This window comes from Asterias amurensis, chromosome 20 (assembly GCF_032118995.1).
Source record: "Asterias amurensis chromosome 20, ASM3211899v1".
Lineage (NCBI taxonomy): Eukaryota > Metazoa > Echinodermata > Asteroidea > Forcipulatida > Asteriidae > Asterias > Asterias amurensis.
In genome coordinates this window covers 2,243,618-2,258,040 of record NC_092667.1, presented here as the reverse complement: position 1 = coordinate 2,258,040, position 14,423 = coordinate 2,243,618, and the positions used below count along the sequence as shown (strand labels likewise).

Sequence of the window (14,423 nt, the reverse complement as noted above, 5' to 3'; positions counted from 1 at the left end):
AACTTTCTCGACCCCCATCAAAATTCCTATTGAATTTTAAATCAAAATTTTGGGGTCATATCGGCCAAAAATCTGACATAGCATCTTTAACTAAAGACACTACGCAAACTGTTCCCTTACTTGTTGCAATTTCCACAGCGACACTGTCCCCCTTGACGTCTCCATATAATAAAGACAAGTTCACAACATAGGTGACGTCTGATTTTAACCCTTCAAACTTTGCTTCACATGTATCAGAATTATCCAGAAGTAGCTCCTGTTGCGTCGTGTCGTCCAGCTCTGCGTTTTTAGCAGAGCATTGTAGATGGTACCCACTCATGCCGTCACCCTGGGGTTTAGTCCAGGTGATTGTCACAGTGTCTGCTGTGCTGTCTGCTCTGGGGTCTGTCACGACTGGAAGCTCCAAGGGTTCTGTGAAGGTTGGGATATTCATATAGCTATCATGATAAAGAGAGTTGTTCGGTGCTTGGTGCAATCACAGCATACACAAATACACACAGACATGTTCGTGAATCCTACTAATCGAGGACTTCTCTTTGTTCTCCCGCTGTTTGGACTTAGTTTTTTTTAGCGACGTCCCCATTGGTTTTGTTCATGAAAGCGAAGCGAGGACATCCTCGCTCTGTCAAACACCCGGATCCCTTTTGTTAAAGTTCGCGGTTTCAACGGGTAGATACACTTACAAAAAAAAGGAGTGTAATTAAGTGTGTATACCTGAACGTCCAAAACAAGACAAAACCTTTCAAAACTAGACGCTTCAAATCTTCTTATTGAGCAATAACAACAGACAAACAAACACAGGAGTCTAAATAAGAGCGTAAATAATAGTTTTTTCCCAGTGACTTGCAGTTGATCTGAAAATGTGAGATAAAACCAACTGAAACTAAGACAGAAATTTTAGAAACTCCATGACAATGGCCTAATAGTTGAAACCAAGGCCACGACTTAAACCAAGTTTCTTAGGCCGAGCCCTAAGCCTGAAGATCAGAGACAAAACCCGATTCTTTCATCACAAAATCTCTTACAGTGTGCCTTAGTTATTTACTGGCAACAGTAATCAAACTTTCAACATGTATAATGTGCAAGTGCTGGGTCATACAGTGCTGTCGTGTCACTAGTAAATTAGACTCACTTGTCTTTGCAGTTAGCTTGACTCGATCACTCTTCCTATCACCATCCAATGTATAAATCTTGATGACATATTCAACATCGGACTTAAGATCTTCCAAGTTGGCTTGAGTTGTATCTGCTTCAGAGATTTCCAACTCCTTCATGTCACCTTTGACCTTCTCAGAGGAATCGTTCTTGTCTTTGGAGACATTTTTATCTTTGATGTCGTCCGTCTCTGGAACCTCTTCCAGCTTGGTTTCATCGTCTTCCTTCTTGATGGATTTCTTTCTCTTGGATTTCTTCTTTTCTTTGTCCTCAGCGTCTGGAGTCTTCTCAGAGGAATCTTTATTGTCATCGGAGACATTTTTATCTTCGACGTCTTCCGTCTCTGGAATCTCTTCCAGCTTGGTTTCATCTTCTTCCTTCTTGATAGATTTCTTTCTCTTGGATTTCTTCTTCTCTTTGTTCTCAACGTCTGACGTATTCTCAGAGTATTGGATGAGATAGCCCATGATATCTCCTTCAGGTTTCTTCCAGGAGATGGAGATGTTAGATGAGCCGGTTTCAACGACGACGGCTTTGCGTACTTTGCCGACATTAGCTTCTACAAAAAGTATTGTTTAAGTCAAGTTTTTAAATCAATCTGCTGTTAGATTAGTAAGCACAAATAGGCTCTGTTTTACTTTTAGTTTAACGTGACGCAAACAATTTGTGAATAACTTAGAATTGGTGAGTGTATTTTTTCAGTGAAAACTTTGCATGTTCAAGTATTCATATAAACAATCCAAAGTACGATTTGAAATCTTTCTACAGTGTAAATGATAGAAAAAAACGCAGGCATGATATTTGGTTCTTGAAAAAGAGTAGGAATATTGTACAGAACACAAGGGGTGACCTACATGTACACATGGTGTAGGCTCTAATATACATTTCAGGCTATTTAATCACAATTTTTCAGACTTTTCCAAGAGCAAAAGAATCGGAAGTCAGACTAAAGTAGGAAGAATATCATGCCTGGAAATGTCAAAATTGAGTAGAATGTTAGAAAAATGATGTGATTGTACAAACAAACTTAGTGTCCAATAAGAAATTAACTCAAGACAATACGCAAACTGTTCCCTTACTTGTTGCAATTTCCACAGTGACACTATCCCCCTTGACGTCTCCACATAATATAGACAAGTTCACAACATAGGTGACGTCTGATTTTAACCCTTCAAACTTTGCTTCACATGAATCAGGATTATCCAAAAGTAGCTCCTGTTGCGTCGTGTCGTCCGGCTCTGCGTTTTTAGCAGAGCATTGTAGATGGTACCCACTCATGCCATCACCCTGGGGTTTAGTCCAGGTGATTGTCACAGTGTCTGCTGTGCTGTCTGCTCTGGGGTCTGTCACGACTGGAAGCTCCAAGGGTTCTGTGAAGGTTGGGATATTCATATAGCTATCATGATAAAGAGAGTTGTTCGGTGCTTGGTGCAATCACAGCATACACAAATACACACAGACATGTTCGTGAATCCTACTAATCGAGGACTTCTCTTTGTTCTCCCGCTGTTTGGACTTAGTTTTTTTTAGCGACGTCCCCATTGGTTTTGTTCATGAAAGCGAAGCGAGGACGTCCTCGCTCTGTCAAACACCTGGATCCTTTTTGTTAAAGTTCGCGGTTTCAACGGGTAGATACACTTACAAAAAAAGGAGTGTAATTAAGTGTGTATACCTGAACGCCCAAAACAAGACAAAAATTTTCAATACTAGATGCTTCAAAACTTCTTATCGTGCAATAACAACAGACAAATAAACAGAGAAGGAGTCTAAATAAGTGCGTTCATACAGTTTTTCCTGTGACTTGTAGTGGACCTAAAAATGTGAGATAAAACAACTGAAACTAAGACAGAAATTTCTTAAAATCGGACATTGGACCGTGAAATTAAAACCACAGCCACAACTTAAACCAAGACAGAGACAAACAGTTCTAAACCAGAAGGTCCGAGACAAAACAAAACCTGAGTCTTTCAACACTAGATGCCGCAAAACTTCTCACAGTGTGCATTAGATACATGTAACTTCCAACAGTATTCAAACTTTTCAACAGGTGACAGTGCTGGGTCACACAGTGCTGTCGTGTCACTAGTAAATAAGACTCACTTGTCTTTGCAGTTAGCTTGACTCGATCACTCTTCCTATCACCATTCAATGTATAAATCTTGATGACATATTCAACATCGGACTTAAGATCTTCTAGGTTGGCTTGAGTTGTATCTGCTTCAGTGATTTCCAACTCCTTCATGTCACCTTTGACCTTCTTCTCAGAGGAATCGTTCTTGTCTTCGGAGACATTTTTATCTTTGACGTCGTCCGTCTCTGGAATCTCTTCCAGCTTGGTTTCATCTTCTTCCTTCTTGATGGATTTCTTTCTCTTGGATTTCTTCTTCTCTTTATCCTCAGCGTCTGACGTCTTCTCAGAGTATTGGATGAGATAGCCCGTGATATCTCCTTCAGGTTTCTTCCAGGAGATGGAGATGTTGGATGAGCCCGTTTCAATGACGGCGGCTTTGCGGACTTTACTAATCTTATCAATCTCTGTATATGTATTAAATATCGTTTAAAATAGGGAAGTGTGTCAAGACTCACGTGAATGAAATCTTCATCATTTCAAAAATTTGTATCACATTGTGTTTTTTCTCTTTAAGGGATGTTTGGAGCAATTGCCAATGGATCTAACTCTATTAATTATTTTAAATAATAAGCCTGGGCGATGTGTGCGACTAGTGTCAAAGACACAACTATTGATTGCTTAGTCGAGTCAAGGGAACTTCTGTTTTTCAACTACTCTGTTAATCGTGCCGACCTGACTACAAAAACAGTTACCTGCTTGGTGAACCAATTGAGTAGCTCACGGCTACGAAAACATAATTTACTTCTGAAACACAATCAGACAATCAGTGACACAATCCTTCAATCCTTTCAGCGTGAATTTTACAATATTGCGCCGGCGGCAAATGATATGCCGCAATTCATCTTGGGAATTAAAACTAAGTCGCGACTGGTGTCAAAGTCGAAACTATTTGAGGAGCTACTAGTCGAGTAGTAAAATTTACCAGTCGCCCAGGCCTAGTCAATATTTGGATGATCATGGTTTAGTAGGATTTATTAAAGTCGTTAGTCATTGATGTTATTTCATACAAGACTCACTCGTCTGGATTTTCATGGCTTCACTTTTCCTCTCTCCGTACAAAGCAACAATCTGCACCTCATACTCCTTGCCTTCTTCAAGCTTCTCAAACTTTGCTTCTGTCGCCTCCCCTGTATCTAGGGTTATGTCGTGGGGTGTGGCACCCTCCCCTGCTCCTTTTAGAGTGCATGTTACATAATACCCAGTGACCTCCGACTCCGGTTTGACCCAGGTCACATGGATAGTGTCACCGGTCGCCTTTGCCTGTGGCTCAGACACTGATGGTATAGACGCTGATTCTGTGTAATATAACAAGTCATTGAAACTATTGGCTATCCAAGATGGCGGTTGACTATGGCTGCTGGCTGAAACAGATCTAGCCATATAGCTATAGCCTTTGAAAATTCATAAACATTAGTCAGGTTTTGGCTAATCCAAGATGGCGGTTGACTATGGCTGCTGGCTTAGACAGATCTAGCCATATAGAGCAAGTTCGAGTGCGCACTGTGGTTAACTAAAAGTTGACTATTTTCACTCGAACCAAGGCTGGTCGACCATTGGTTGACTACTATGGTCGACCATATGGAACCTTCCTCATGACCATGGTTTCTTCCATGGTCCCAATAGCCTGTTCCATGCTAACATGTGTAAAGGGCAGAGGGGAACCAGTGACACTATAGCAAAAAGACAGAAGATTGTTGAATACAGTGGTACCGATAATTGACTAGGCTTCCAAACGAGTTGTTCAAGTAAGTGTGTCACTGCGAATGAATGTTGCTGGTCAGTAGTCGACTAAAATGTGCGCACTCGAACTTGCTCATAGCTATAGCCATTGAAAATTCATAGACATCAGTGGGGTTAAAGACACACAAAGCGTGCATAGAAGACAACCACATGTGCAGTTTAGTATAAAGAGGTGCTCTAAACTATCCTGTCAAATCCAAAAGTCTCCAATCTTCTAAAATCTAGACAGGTATTGCTCATTATCGCCCTCCACTGGAGGGCCACATGACAGGTGGCCAAAAGGACACTAAAAAGTTGTGCTGTAGTCGCAATTTCTTGTACATTGCTTTGCAAGCTTTCTTTTGGTGCAAGGAGCCCATATCCATTCCAATCTTGGCAGCACTTGCACCAACAATCCTTCTCAGTCTGCCTTTCTTAAAAGTACATCAATATGCGTACACGTATATGCATACACGTACATGTACATGTATGTACATGTACATGTACATGTATATCAATATGCATACATATAGAAGAGTTTCTGAAAAGAACCGTTGGTTTCAACTCGAAGTTTCGATCAGTATGCTCTGATCATCTTCTGGAGAATGCTGGACTCTGATGTTGCATGCTGCTTAAGTACTGGGCGGCGGATTAGCTTGGTGATGCACGAAGGCGGGAAATACAGGCGGGAAGTGCATACACACTTATGGTAAAATTATTTATCAGATAAAAGAAAAAACCTCTGCAATGTCATACTTGTTTTCATCTAGTTCTTGATATCTCTATACTATAAAGTTGTATTCTTTAAATTAATCGCTCTTGAAAATGCTTGAGACGCGACACAAAAATCAGGGACATTTTGTACACCAATCAGGGAGATATTTGAGAACTACATTCAACTTATATTTGGTTTGCGGTAACACCAAGTGTGTATCTACTTGCCAGGTAGAGTTGTTCTTAGAGAACTGTCTTGCTTTATTCTACTGCCGCGGAGTAGATAATCGGAGATTCGGGAGACTTCTCAGTTCTGAAAAGAACTGTCCTGCTTTTTAACTATTACCAGGATGGATGGTATAGAAAATAGACTGGACTACTACTCTAGCTTATAGGATCGTAATTAACTGTACTGCCGCGGAGTCAGTTCTGAATTGGTCTCAACGTTTTGACTAGCTTGCTCTAGTCATCGTCAGTAGAATAAAGCAAGACAGTTTTCTAAGAACAAACTCTACCTGGCAAGTACATGTAGATACACACATGGTGTTACCGCAAACCAAATATACATTGATACCTTACCATGCAATGCCTCAAATCCTATATACATTCAACTTAACAGGTAAAAAGTTTCCATAATCAGGGAGATTGTCAAATTGTTCATCAGAGAACATGGAAAGATTGGTTTATTTTCAGGGCACTTTGTGTAGAATCAGAGAGATTTGGCAGCACTACATTTCTGAAATCAAGAACATATATTAATGTAAACGATTACAATGGTGCACTACTGTGAAGACTAACAAAACAGCATACATCATCATCATGGTGAAGACAATCAGACTATAGTCTGGTGCATGTTCACTCCGTGCTCACTCGTCACCCTGACTCACTGGTTGTAGCGTTGACCTTAACCCTCTCACTTTCCCTATCGCCATCTACTGTATAAATCTTGATGAGGTATTCCGTGTTCTCCGAGAGTTTCTCAAAGGTCGTCGAGGTCACCGTAGGGTCGTCTAGCTTCACTTCACCGCCCGATGAGTCTTTAGTTTCTTTAGACGCGCATGTCAAACGATAACCGCTAACAGCGCCCTCTGGTGTCTGCCAAGACACCATGATGCTATTTACGGTACCTTCTGCTGTTGCCTTGCGAACCTTGCTAACCTTGGCTAATTCTGAGAATGTTATTTATATGAGAAGGAAGATCTCGTTAGAAAGGCTTAGAAACTTTTTTTTTCAAAGTTGTCATTGTAGATATTATGCTTTTCACCAAATTTTAAGTCTTCCAAGACACCAGGATGCTTCCTACAGTAACTTCTGATGTTGCCCTGTGTACATTGTTAACCGTAGCTAATTCTGATTTTGGAGAGAATATTATTATTATTTTTTTTTTTAAAGGAAGATCTTGATAGAAAGGCTTGGAAACCAAAACACAAAGTTGCATTTATGCTTTTTGAAACAGGTCATGGATTATGATTTAGCTTTTGTTGTAAACTGTTATTGAATTTGCTCTTCCAAAACCTAACATGAGATCCAGACATCGACAAAATTCCGTACAATAATTGGTCAAATACCTTTAAACTATCTCAAGCATGTCTCAATGTCATCTTTGTCTTTTAAAATACACACACTTCACTGATTCACATCCGTATCATGTCGTGAAATTATGATTCGCTATGTTGGTTATAGGCCTAGAGGCTTGCTTATGAAATATCAAATTCGATGGGAAGCACATGTCAAATGATAAACGCTGACACTTCCCGCTGGTGTCTTCCGTGGGTTTTCCCTGGAATAATTCTCTGGCGTTTTCCTCCAAGATCTAAAAATGAAACTTTCTCACTAGCATCACAATCAGAATGATTAAAGAAAAGAAAAAAGGAAACAGTAGCACCACTCACCCGTTCTAGCAGTAACAGTCATCTTGTCGCTTTCTTGGTCGTCGTACACTGTATATACCTCCACAGTGTATTCCTGGCCCGATGATAACCCCTTGAACTCGGCCGTTGTCTTATCGGCTCCGCTCATCTTGATCTCTGGTGTAGCGCCCTCTGCTGGTAGGATTAGGAGACGGTAACCATTCACGTCCCCTTCTGGCTTGGGCCAGGACACGGCCAGCGAGTTGTTGGTGGATTTAGTAGACTGTACTTCTGATACAGTCAACACATGAATCTCTGGCATTTCTTAAAAGGGAAAGAATCATAGAAGAAACAAAGCATTAATCAAATAAAATAAAGATAATGATACTACTAGGTTCTTATACTACGCTTTATCACACCCATAGCGCTCAGGATTTTTTTCCTACAAGGTATGTGGAGCTACGTTTTGTAGTATACGACCTTTTTTCCTCGATAGCACAGTGTAGAGGGTTACAAGATGCTGTGGTGCAATATACTGCCAATCAAACCAGAACCCCTTCTCTTTTCGATGTGCACTGGTTTTTTTTTGTGCGTTACACAATACACAGGACCAACCGCCTTATCTGAGAAGATGTTTAGAAATAATAATCTCTCTCTCTCTCTAGTCGACCGTGGTCGGAATCATGTTGAGGCTCGCCCATCCCTGTCGATCCCTCATTAGGTTGGGAAGATCAACTGGAAGCACCCCAATGTCCCTGGGAAACACATCTGTGTTTGTTTTCAGTAAACCTTCTGCAGAATCAAAGAGAGTTGGCATCTCTGCCATCTAATCTACATGTAATTTAATCTGAAATACTGTAAAAAATCTTACTTGTTGATTCATGTAGTGTGACTTTCTCGCTGTCTGATTCCCCGCTCAGAGCAATGATATCCACTTTGTATTTCTTACTAGGTGCCAGACCGTTAAATTCCGCTCGAGTTGTACTCGTATCTTTGATCTTCAAGACGGATTTCTTAGCGTCCGAGGGCGTGATACGGAGCTTGTAGCCTGTCAGTTCACCCTCGGGGTGTGTCCAGGTGGCTATGATGGTTTCTTGGGTACTCTCTAAGGAGGCGTCTAAGACTGGGTGAGGCTCTATGGGTCAAACAAAATGTACACGATATATTAATCCGGCTAAATCCTTAAATATTATGAATGCCGAACTTCTTAAAGTCTCTTCCTGGTTTAAAGCCAACAAACTTTCCCTCAATGAACACAAAACTAAGTTCATGCTCTTCAGTAAATCCTCTCATCTCTCAGAAGATATTCCTATTCTTCGTATCGACAATAATCCTATCCTTCAAGTTCACTCCACTAATTTTCTAGGTGTCATTATTGATGATCAACTCTCCTGGTCTGAACACATCTCTTCCATTACTAAAACCATTTCCCGCAACACTGGTGTTATGTCTAGACTTCGTGCTTTTCTTCCTCCCAAATCTTTGGTATTACTTTATAATACCCTCATTCTTCCATATCTTAACTATTGTAATATCATCTGGGCACAAGTTTCTAAAAACAAACTCCATTCATTATTAACCACTCAAAAAAGGGCCATCAGGATATGCACCTTATCGCATCCCCGAGAGCACACCGCACCTCTTTTCGCACAGTTACACTCACTAGCACTTGCAGACATAAATAAACTTCATACGGGTATCTTCATGTACAAATTCACCCACAACCTTTTACCCACCTCCTTTCGTTCATTCTTTACCTTTGTCCGTGACACTCATGGGTACTCTACCAGATCACATAACAAATCACACCTTTATGTGCCATTCACCCGCTCATCATTCCACTTAAAAACACTTCGTTTCTTTGGGCCGCGTCTTTGGAATGGTTTAAGCCAGTCGATTAGATCACAATCATCTGTGGGTCGATTTAAACGCGCCTATAAAAGAGCTCTCCTCTCCCAGTATTTGACATAGTTTGCCTTCTCGCTCTCATTTTACTTTTGCCTAAGTCGTCAGCAAACGCTTTTTTATTATTTCTCGATTTCTTATTCTTATTGTTATTATTGGTAGTATTATTATTATTATTATTATCATTGTTATTATTATTGTGCAATTAGTGTTCTCATCATTGTTGTCTTCATCATGTCTGTCTTTGTTCGTTTTGTCAGTCCGTTCGTTCTTGTCCCCGTTTATTGTCTGTCCCCAGGCATCCCTACATAAGCCTCGGCTTCCAGATGATGCCCCCATACTCTATGTATTTATTTTTTCTCACCCTCATTAAATAGCTTTGTTTATTGGTTAGTCCTTAAAAACATTGTTTGTACTCTGTTTTCATGAAGTATGGAAATAAATATCAGTTTGAATGAATGAATGAATTAAAATTACATAAAATAATAATAACAACTAGTTCTTATATAGCGCATTTTACAATAACCGTATCAATGCGCTTTACATTAGTGCCCTGCAGCCGATTTCACGAAACGCTAGGATTAATCCTATCTCGAGTTAGGACGAGTAACCCGTCCTAACTTGATCTTAAGGTCCGCATGCTACAGTGCGGTTTTGGGACTCGTCCTAAGTCCTTAGATTAATCTTAAGTTAGGAAGAGTTTGGTGAAATCGACGGCTGGTCACTGGTCACATTCCTTTAATCTTTCTCAACTCCCCAGGGAACTGAGAGAGAATGTTACTAGCCCAGTGACCATTGCCCATCTTCATTAAGATGTTAAGCAGAAAATACTGCTTGGCGAACTTTCCATGCTAAGCAAAAATGAGTTGGGCACCAGCCACAGCAATGCAAACTTAATCTAACTTGGGCTGGACATAACATTATGTTTCTGCTTAAAGCAATACTAGTCTGTGATGAGTGAGATTTTGTGCTTACAGGCTTTATGAAATTGGACCAAGGGCACTAATGTAAGCATAAAAATTTGCTAAGCAGTATTTTCTGAAATCGGGCCCAGATTTTAAGTCTTGCTACTTACTTGCATTTGCCTTCAAGGTGACTTTCTCACTATCAACATCTCCATTGGTTGCGATGATATCAAACTGGTACGCTTTTCCAGCCGTCAACCCGCTGAACTCGGCCTTCGTAGTCTTGACGTCCGTTATGATGACCTCGGCAGCGGGGCAATCTGGAGGGTCGCAGGTCACACGATAACCTTTGACCGTACCCATGGATGGTTGTTTCCAGGTGACAGTGATACTGTTGGTTTGGCAAGTTGCTGATTCAGATGTCACGGGATTTGGAGCTAGAACCATGACAGATAAGTTACACTCAAATTACACAAAATATTGAACAAATGTACATGTATGACCATAGTCGTTGGCTGTGTTGAAAAGCCTACTCAAGACACTTCTGGTCCCACAACCCTCCTAAACTTGCTCTGCTTTTTATTTTGTTTTCTTGGCAAGTCGTCAGTTTGTTTGTTTGTTTGTTTGTTTTTGTATTAGTTTTTGTTTCCTTCCCTTTATTAGGCTCTCTTTTCTCTGTATAACACCTAATAAATGCTTGGTATTCTTAGTATTATTATTAGAAATAGGTTTAGCACCTTTAAAGGCAGTGGACACTATTGGTAATTGTCAAAGATTTAGTCTTCACAGTTGGTGTATCTCAACATAGGCATAAAATAACAAACCTGTGAAAATTTTAGCTCAATCAGTCGTTGAAGATGCGAGATAACAATAAAAGAAAAAACACCCTTGTCACACAAAGTTGTGTGCTTTCAGATGCTTGATTTCAAGACCTCAACTTCTAAATCTGAGGTCTCAAAATCAAGTTCATGGAAAATTACTTCTTTCTCAAAAACTACACTACTTCAGAGGGAGTCGTTTCTCCAAATGTTTTATACTATCAACCTCTTCCCATTACTCATTACCAAGAAAGGTTTTATGCTAATAATTATTCTGAGAAGTTACCAATAGTGTTCACTGCCTTTAAGGAACTACATTGACCCCTACCTGATGATGGTTTGGAGGGAACTAATTCTCTCTCAATCTTCTGGTCACCTTCTCCTGCATCCAACCATCTGTGAATTGAAATGTGTATCATAACATCAGTATGTAATCTTTACATTCCCTGAGCCCAATTTTATGGAGCTGCTTTGCAGAAAATACTTGCTTAGCAGGTTTCTTTGCTAAGCAAAAATGTGTTGCGCACCAGTTACAACAAAGTACACGTAAACTTTGAGTATGATTTGTGTTTTTGTTGCATTGTTTATTATGTGACATTCATTATTCACACCTACATAATAATGTAATTGTAATTGACCTATACTTGTCTTTGTAATTGACATCATGAAATTATTGAATTGACTGGAACTACATGTAAGCTTGCTTTTCTGAGAGGCCTTTATTTCACAAACAGGATACAAAAGGGAATAAAGGGGTAGCGACGAGTTCTTCAACGGCCGTTTAAAGCCGGCAGGGTCGGCGGCCGTGTGATTAAGGCCGAGCCGAAGGCGAGGGCCTTTACCGCACGGCAACGACCCTGCAAGGTTTTAAACGGAAATTTAAGAACGAGTCACTACTCTTTTATTCCCATTCATAAATGTCCTATTGTAAAAAAACATTTAAAAATACAATTATAGACACTTTAACAACTGAAAATACGAGGTTTGAAATATTTTTTTCCAAAACTTTGTGAAGAATCTGTTCGATGCGCATGGGTTGTGTGTACGCGCACGCGCTTAGATTACGTGCGTGCGCTTAGATTACGCGCTGTTACTATAGCTATGAATTGCGTTCCGCGTGATAATATTGCGCGCCCGACACGCTGAAGCCAACTTGTTATAAACTGCTCCAGCTGGTCATTATCAAAGGTTTAAACACCCCCACGTGACGCACTCTCCGCCAATAGGAGTAGAGAAACTGTCTGGGGTATTTGTGAATTAAATATATTGTATACTACCCAGGGAGCTGAGATGACCAAAGGAATGATTTAAGGCCCAGGGTCCAGGGGGTAATAATGTGCACAATTATTATTAGTAGTAGTATTAACATTTGTCAAAATTAAATTCTTACTTTTTACAAGGGAAGAGCAGTTCATTCTTCGCGTTCCTAGAGTCCTTGACGACCACCTTCTCCAAGAACCATCCCTGCCCGGCTTCCTTCCCATCATGCCCCACGATGACCTTCTGCAGACGACCCAAATAAACGGCCTCAATCTCAAACACGTCCATCTGACCGACTTTGAATTTGTTCTCTTTGTTGTTCTTTGATCTGATGAGATGACGTTTGCCAGAGTCTCCGTTCTTTCCGGAGAGCTGCATGTAGACGTTGGCGTCAGTGTTGGAGTTGTCTTCTTTGCCAGTGTACACTTGGATGTAGTATCTGGTCACTGTTGGGTTAAAGAGACAACCTCCATTGGTTTTAGACGATAATTCCTACTATAATGGTTAACATCACCCCGCACTAATGACGTCACTTTTGATTAAAATACCCGGCTGTCAGACAAACATGCCACACCACCTACGAAATCACTGCGATCACATCGACGGGCCAAACTGCACTCGTAGTGTTGTTACGCCCGGTTCATACTTACTGCGAATGCTTTGTGCGAAGCGAATTTCACTGCGTCATAAAGGGAAAGGGAGCGCGGACCGATTGTTGCATCACCAAAATTCGCTTCGCGATCGCATTCGCAGGAAGTAAAACCGGGCTTATGTGGCGGGTAAACATACAATTTGGATGTACGCGCACGTTAGCGATCCGGAATTAGCTTCTATTTTAAGCATAAGTGTTGAATGCGATTCTCTAAGCTTTACCTGGTAGTGGTTTCTTTCCGTTCAGCACAGCGGGTAATTCCCTCCAAACATCCAGATCATCGTGCTTCTCAGATAACCAACGATCAAAATCAAACTGCACTTCAACGTTGTCATTCAAGTCCACCAGACGCACTGTCTTCAGGTACCAACTGGCGTTGGTGGCGCTGTTGTCGTGACCAATACGAATCTTAAAGAGTTGACCAATATCACCCAGATATACCTATTAAAGTCAAGATAAAAACAAATTAAGAAATATGTAATTATTATAATAAAAAGAACTGTAATTTATGTTGCAAGAAACTTCTTTCATCATGTGCGTTACACAACACACAGGAAAAACGGCTTTACATCCCATCCGAAGGATGAAGCAATGGTTAAGTGTCTTGCTAAAGGACACAGGTGTCACGACTGGGACTCGGACCCACACTCTGCTGATCAGAAACACCAGAGTTTGAATCCGAAGCTCTTAACCGCTCGACCACAACACTTCCACTTTAGTATGCTGTGTGAACAAGGCCAATGTTTATATATTTGGTTAGAGGTAACACCATGTGTGTGTATCTACTTGCCAGGTAGAGTTTGTTCTTAGAGAACTGTCTTGCTTAATTCTACTACCGCGAAGTAGATTGTTCGGGTGTTTGGGAGACTTCTCATAGTTCTGAAAAAGAACTGTCCTGCTTATTAACTATTACCTGGGTGTATGGTATAGAAATAGGCTGGTACTACTACTTTAGCTTACAGGATCGTAATTAACTGTACTACCGCGGAGTCAGTTCTTGGGTTGGTCTCAACGTTTCGACTAGCTTGCTCTAGTCATCGCCAGGAGATGTACTTACCCTAACATCTTGGGTCTTGCCAGGTAGGAATCCCTCCTCACCCTGTGGTATCAATGCAACCTCAGTCTTATCTTGATCACCATACGCCACTAATGTCACCATTGCTGTAGTCCCTGCTGAGGCGTCACCACCTGTAGTTACATACACCTGCCACTCATGGGCTAAGGATGCAAAATACAACATGGTCAGTACCTTAATAGACCTAGGCCCAAACTTATGGCTCTGCTTACAGCCGAATTCTGCACTTTAGATCACCA

At 40.8% G+C, this 14,423-nt stretch overlaps 1 protein-coding gene across 1 annotated transcript in view; it reads right to left on the bottom strand.

Moving 5' to 3' along the window:
• The window catches only part of LOC139952681 (uncharacterized), a 127,058-nt gene that overhangs the window by 54,688 nt on the left and 57,947 nt on the right, over positions 1-14,423 (bottom strand). The window contains exons 24-36 of the mRNA XM_071951883.1: positions 14,167-14,327; positions 13,331-13,550; positions 12,588-12,903; positions 11,526-11,593; positions 10,550-10,816; positions 8,441-8,704; positions 7,612-7,893; positions 6,607-6,888; positions 4,303-4,581; positions 3,145-3,690; positions 2,235-2,525; positions 1,133-1,714; positions 121-411 (exon numbers count right to left, since the gene is read on the bottom strand). Of these exons, the coding sequence (XP_071807984.1) occupies positions 121-411; positions 1,133-1,714; positions 2,235-2,525; positions 3,145-3,690; positions 4,303-4,581; positions 6,607-6,888; positions 7,612-7,893; positions 8,441-8,704; positions 10,550-10,816; positions 11,526-11,593; positions 12,588-12,903; positions 13,331-13,550; positions 14,167-14,327 (3,849 nt within the window). The remainder of the gene's footprint in view (positions 1-120; positions 412-1,132; positions 1,715-2,234; positions 2,526-3,144; positions 3,691-4,302; positions 4,582-6,606; positions 6,889-7,611; positions 7,894-8,440; positions 8,705-10,549; positions 10,817-11,525; positions 11,594-12,587; positions 12,904-13,330; positions 13,551-14,166; positions 14,328-14,423) is intronic.